General features: G+C 35.1%; 1 protein-coding gene across 1 annotated transcript; it reads right to left on the bottom strand.

The window, feature by feature from the left end:
• Positions 1-4950: 4950 nt before the first annotated feature.
• On the bottom strand, positions 4951-6172 carry LOC107589223 (C-C motif chemokine 8-like). Its single transcript, XM_016277588.1, has 3 exons — positions 6032-6172; positions 5768-5882; positions 4951-5437 (listed from the first exon to the last, which is right to left on the bottom strand). The coding sequence occupies exons 1-3, from the start codon at positions 6099-6101 to the stop codon at positions 5326-5328; spliced, it is 297 nt and encodes a 98-aa protein (XP_016133074.1). The 5' UTR covers positions 6102-6172; the 3' UTR covers positions 4951-5325.

The raw sequence follows: 6172 nt of genomic DNA, 5'->3' as shown, positions 1-6172 counted from the left end.
AAAAAAAAATATATATATATATATATATATATATATATATATATATATATATATATATATATATATATATATATATAGTTTGATATTTTTTACTCTATACGTGTAAATGATATACCAATTGCAGCATTGCTACATTTCCCTATGAGCATTTATGCTAATTTACACAAATATACACACACTCAAAGGAGATTTACACCATGTTGAGACACCCGGTAACATCCATCCATATATATTTGCTTTGTCTGCCTGCACATGTCAGCATATTGAGTGCTAAATGTGAACAGTTGTTACATTTAGCAGTTTTTTTTATGATATCTTGTAATACTGATGAGGAGATACAGCAAAAAAAAAATTATTAAGAAAGGACAGATGTATAAAGCAATAACAGTATTATTTTGTGCATCTGTATTGTTTTTTTTTTCATTTCCAGTGCTGCTTCTCCATTATACTTCTTTATCCAAGCCTCGTCTGGTTTCACACAAATTTCAGTTCTAGGTGTCGTAACCCTGAGGGGGAAAAGTTCACATTCAAAATGTTTGTTTAAAGTGCTGGCATTCACATAATCATTTAGAATTCATCTATACAGGAGCACATTCCTGTATTTCAGAGTTTAAATACTTACACAATGGCAGGGACAGGGTAATGTGAATGTGTCTTCACAGCACTGACAATTTTTTTGGCTGGAATATCGAAGTCGACAAAATCAAAGCAACACCACACAGGAACTGCATAAGCATCAGCTGTTAATGATATCAAAAAAATTGTTTTAGGAGAGAATGGTACAAAAGCAATATTATCCAAACCTGTGCAAATGCAACAAATTAAACTAAACCTGCCATAAATGATCTGAAAACAATATATTTTGTCTTTATTCAAAAGGAAAGTCCTCACCTTGTGAAGTCGTCTGTTTAGAGCAGAAGAGCACGACAAACAGCACACACATCAGGCTTCTCATTCTTCAAGATGTTTTTTCACAATGTCAGAAAGAATCTGTGGACGTTTTATAGAGCTTGAAGATCTCAGAGCTGATGTGTTCAGAATAACGTGAATTCCCTATTAAGAAAAATTAATATTTAGCCTATCCTACACTGTAGCACACTGTTTTCTGTCAGGACATTATCCATTACTTTTACAGACATTTCTGGTAACAACAATGCAATGAAGTGCAAAATTCAAAACACCAGTAAAAAAAACAACAACAAAAAACACTGAAAACGTCTTTATTTCAATAGAGTACATTGTGCAAGTAAGCACTAAATCAGAAGATCTTCATGATCATATCAGAATTTCACCAAAACTTAGGTGTTAAACCTTACCCTTACTCACAATTAAACTGAAACTTTTTTGTTTGTTTGTTTGTTTTGTTTTTTCAGTGTAGTTTCCCAATGAAAACCTATCAGACCTGTCAATTTTTTATCAGTAGGTGGCAGTAGAAGACTGCAGACAGTTTCCGGTAGGGCCACTGTTCTGCAAAATCAAAACCATAGATAGTATTTTTAGTATTTTTCGTAACCCTAACCCTAACCTAACCCTAACCCTAACCCATTACTTTTACAGACATTTCTGGTAACAACAATGCAATGAAGTGCAAAATTCAAAACACCAGTAAAAAAAACAACAACAAAAAACACTGAAAACGTCTTTATTTCAATAGAGTACATTGTGCAAGTAAGCACTAAATCAGAAGATCTTCATGATCATATCAGAATTTCACCAAAACGTAGGTGTTAAACCTTACCCTTACTCACAATTAAACTGAAACTTTTTTGTTTGTTTGTTTGTTTTGTTTTTTCAGTGTAGTTTCCCAATGAAAACCTATCAGACCTGTAAATTTTTTATCAGTAGGTGGCAGTAGAAGACTGCAGACAGTTTCCGGTAGGGCCAATGTTCTGCAAAATCAAAACCATAGATAGTATTTTTCGTATTTATATAAAGAGGGAAATGTGTTGCTAAAAATACATTTGCCTTTAGTGAATTTAGTCACATTAAGACAATTAAAAAAATTAAAAACCACCACAAGAGGTCAGGCGAGAAGAAACAGTGTTTCTCACACATCATACTTCCCAAAACCACACACGAGACACATTAATCTTGCTTCCTTTTTTCCCCTCCAAAAAGCTGAAATCCACTCCAGCATGAAGGGCGAAGGCGTTTTATTTGTACAAGCTGTAGCCGAATATCCACAACTAGCCTATATAATACTTTAACCATTTCATGAAGCTCAAGTCTCCAGGTCAGTTTTGTGTGAGTTTACAGCTAACTGTTAAACCAACTATAGTTTAATATTAAACAAAATTTTGTGAAAAATGACTAAAATCCATTACAGATAAATTTAAGAAACCAAAATTCAGTTACATTTTTTATTGTCTCTGCAGCTTTAAATGCATTCACTAAAATTAGAATGCAATGTGCAAGTACATACACTGTAAAAAATGACTGTGAATTTAACGGTAAAAGACTGTAAAAATGCTACAGTAAAAACCTGTTAAATGGTTAACGGTAAATTCCCCTACTATATACGGTGAAAAACTGTATTGGACATTACATGTATTGGACATAAATTTTATGGTAGTATACTGTTTTTGGAAGTGAAAAATACCGTATAATTTACAGTGAATAACCGTAAATTGACATTCCCAGAATTCCCTGCGCTACATTTCAAATTTGATGTTGTTTTGTTGAAATAACTATGTTTCTTCTTAGTTTTTTCTTATCAGTTTTGTATATTAGGGTTGTGTGTTACACCTAATGTTGTTAAATGAATGTTTATTGCATTATTTCAGTTTCATGTGTGTTACCAAGATGGTGTTTAGCGTTTGTGTGAATGACACTGTGCACCTTCTATATATGTTATTATTTAAAAGCTGCTTGTGATGGGCTTTGGTTCATCATGTGACTTTCTCATCACCACCTGCATTTGGTGGTTATCAGTGTATTACAAAAGCACAAAACAGATTTCAGTACTTCAGTAGGTTGGTATATTAACATTATATCAGTTAATGAAATTACGGTATTTAACTATAAATTTAAGTTAAAACCGTAAAACCTAAAACGTTGCTACCGTATTTTTTACGGTAAAATTCCGGCAACCACAGCTGCCGTTTTTTTACCGTAAATTTTATGGAATTTTTTTTACAGTGTAGGCTTATATCACACTGTACATCAGTATTGTAAATAATTGTAACGTAAACATAATAGAAGTAGGATGTGGTCATATAAGAATGTTAGAGGCCAGGCCAGGCTTAAAAAAACAACTTGGTCTGAAAAAGGTTGAAAACGCTCGTGTTAAGCCACCTGATCAGCCCTCAAAATCGGTTAGTCCTATGACCTCTGTAGCTTCTCAGAGGCTAAATTCTGAATGCCAGGTTTTGAACGCTACCTCTACATGGTCAGATCACAAAGATGGCTACATAGTACATACATACAGTATCTAAAATGGATAGCATCACTTCCTTTTACCAATATGACGTGTATTTGCGGACAGAAAAGAGAACTAAGCCGTGTTATATTTGAAGATGACACCTTTCATGTTCAACAGCAGAATACACATGACCACAATCCTATGTGGTTGAAAACACCACTTACTCTACTGTACGTCAGACTCCTAAGGTCATAAACTGTTTCCAAACTTTCCATCTGGTTTACAGAACAATGTTTAAAAAGATTATGTACAGTCTGGGGGAAAAAAAATATTGTGCTAGAATGACGAGTTGTTTTCGTAATTATTATACTAAGTAGGCTAAACAATGTTTGCCTTATTATTCACGTGCTGTTTAGTTTCAGTGTCTGGGGGAAGTAGATAAATACGAAACAGTGATGAATCTATTTTTGTCTTTGTATGATTTATTTTTGCTGTAGAAACTCTATAGGTGCATTCGACTTCATGCAGCACTGTGCAGACCGATCGGCGGCTGACTTAAAGCAGTGCATGCCGGTTAGAAATTTAGTCTGACTTGAACCAACGCCACATCACTGTCACGTGTGGCATCAAAGTATCGCGATAGCGTTTCGAGAGCAGCCGACTGACTCAGCTGGCGCAGCTTTTTCCAAGTAGATATTAATGCAGACCAGAGATCTCCAAAATGGGGCGTGAACTCCAAAAGTAGGCAGAACCTCCAAAATGGGGCTGGGTCTCCTCTCGCAAAGACCTTCACCATTGGCTCTGGCTCCAGCCAATTGTTATTGACTTACATTTCAAAATAAAACTTTATAAATTAAACATTGTTTCTAGTTCATCTAAAATAAGATATGCTATATAAGTAAGTATTCTCCGTGAGAGCAGAGCCCAAAGCTCGTGGCCAGTGCTGTTCGGACTGGAGTTTGAACATCTGCTTAATGATATAAACGGGAATCACCCACGAGCTCTCCCGCCAGCCGTCCCAGCGCAGCTGGGGAAAGTTTTTGCTCTATCGCTTTGTTCTAAGCAGCGGGGGCATCCCGGGGCTCAAAATTTGCAGGGTAGGGTAATTAGGGTTGGAGCTAAACTCTGCAGGACAACGGCCCTCCAGGACCGAGTTTGGACAGCCCTGCACTAAAATAAATTCTTACAAACGTCCATCATCTTTCGCGCTGTTACGGTCAAAAATCTTTTGCCCTTCCGGGTCAAACACCTACACTGAAATCTCTGGAAGGTTCACAGAGCCACTCAATGGTCAAAATGAGAATAACCCATCACCTTTTTACACACATTTTGGCTCCTACAGCACCTGTAGGACTACAAAGTGGATATATGTGGCAACATTTCCACAGATAAAGTTTCAGCAGGTTGCATGTTAACAGTCTCTTGCATGGAAATACGAATGTTTTCAAATGTACAGCAATCTCGAAACCTAACCATCTCTATAAGTGTGAACAGTGTGAATCATGGCAAAAGATAACACAGGATTATTTTTGCACAAATGAACAAGTGTGAAAAAGCCAAATAGAGACAGAAAGTCTTTATTGTGAGGAGGTTACATTTGCAAAAACTTACATAAACAGATCTTCATCATAATATGTTGTCTTTAATGACACATTACAAAAATATTTCATGTTCTTCTATAAACTAGTTTATACTTTGAGCTATAGGCTAGTAATCTGCAATACTTTATTTTTCAGTACAAAACACTCTCTTTAGAAATACATTAGTAAGACAAATGACAGACGAGTTAAAAAGAGAAACAATTCAAACATAATACATTCTGGATTGTTTAACCCCATAGCTTTAATATGCTGATCATTTAGTGACAATGCATTTGTCAGTTTTTTTTTTCTTTAAGTTTTCCTCAGACTCCACACTTGTCCAGTGCTTCCAAAATGTTTTTTGGAGGATGCAGCTCAATATGATCACAAGGTCCCCTGGCTTCCAATGTTCCTGCTGTCAATGATCTTGATGAGCCCCTTTACCCATGAGTCAGTGGGTCTGGCACACACAAAATAACCCTTCACAGTCTTGAACCTGTATTCAGAGAAATTCAATACCATCAAACACAAAGTAACTTGCTCTGTTGGTCAAATAAGTTCAAACCAGTTTAAAAATAATATTGATTATTAATATAATAAACAAAAATAATCAAATGAATAATTCTAATATATATATATAATAATAATTGTTATTATTATTACAATTATTATTATTATAAATATTAAGTATATAAAAATAATGAATATAAAAATAATATTTAAAATAAATAAAAAAATATGCTCAGTTTAATAATGATAATAATTATACTATTGTAATTTTTCTCCTACATACACAAAAATAGAGATATATTGTTGTTACACTTACAGCACGGCTTCCTTGGGGCACTGCTGGCTTGTCATGCTGTATTCAGCCACTTTTTTGATTGGCACAGGACGGTCCGAAAAGGAGAAACAGCATCTTTGTGGTCCAATACGCAAACCTAGATTAAAGAATACACAACCAAGTTAAAACAGTATACAACTAGAATGTACGTTGCACAGATTATAATGAAATGTTTTACATATTTTATTGTAAAAAAAAATGTCCTTGTTTTTCAAAATGTTAATTTATCTTTCTCCTCTATCTTACCTTCACTGAGGCTAACTGCGCACAGAAGCACCACCACTGCGGAGAACATGATGAAGCGAGAGGCGGTCATTCTGGCCGTTATTTTGTACGAGACTGGCTGGATGTACAGAAGGTCTGTTTGAGGCGAAGCACTCAAGTCGG

The sequence above is a fragment of the Sinocyclocheilus grahami genome, unplaced genomic scaffold (assembly GCF_001515645.1).
Source record: "Sinocyclocheilus grahami isolate Dianchi unplaced genomic scaffold, SAMN03320097.WGS_v1.1 scaffold113.1, whole genome shotgun sequence".
Taxonomy (NCBI): domain Eukaryota; kingdom Metazoa; phylum Chordata; class Actinopteri; order Cypriniformes; family Cyprinidae; genus Sinocyclocheilus; species Sinocyclocheilus grahami.
The sequence above is the reverse complement of the archived record's forward strand: the minus strand, read 5'-3'. Positions and strand labels throughout refer to the sequence as shown.

Coding starts and splice junctions, on each gene's coding strand:
- LOC107589223 (XM_016277588.1), bottom strand. CDS start 6,101: ATGACCGCCTCTCGCTTCATCATGTTCTCCGCAGTGGTGGTGCTTCTG. Junction 5,883..6,031: donor CGCAGTTAGCCTCAGTGAAG/GTAAGATAGAGG, acceptor TCTTTAATCTAG/GTTTGCGTATTGGACCACAA. Junction 5,438..5,767: donor TGCCCCAAGGAAGCCGTGCT/GTAAGTGTAACA, acceptor CTCTGAATACAG/GTTCAAGACTGTGAAGGGTT.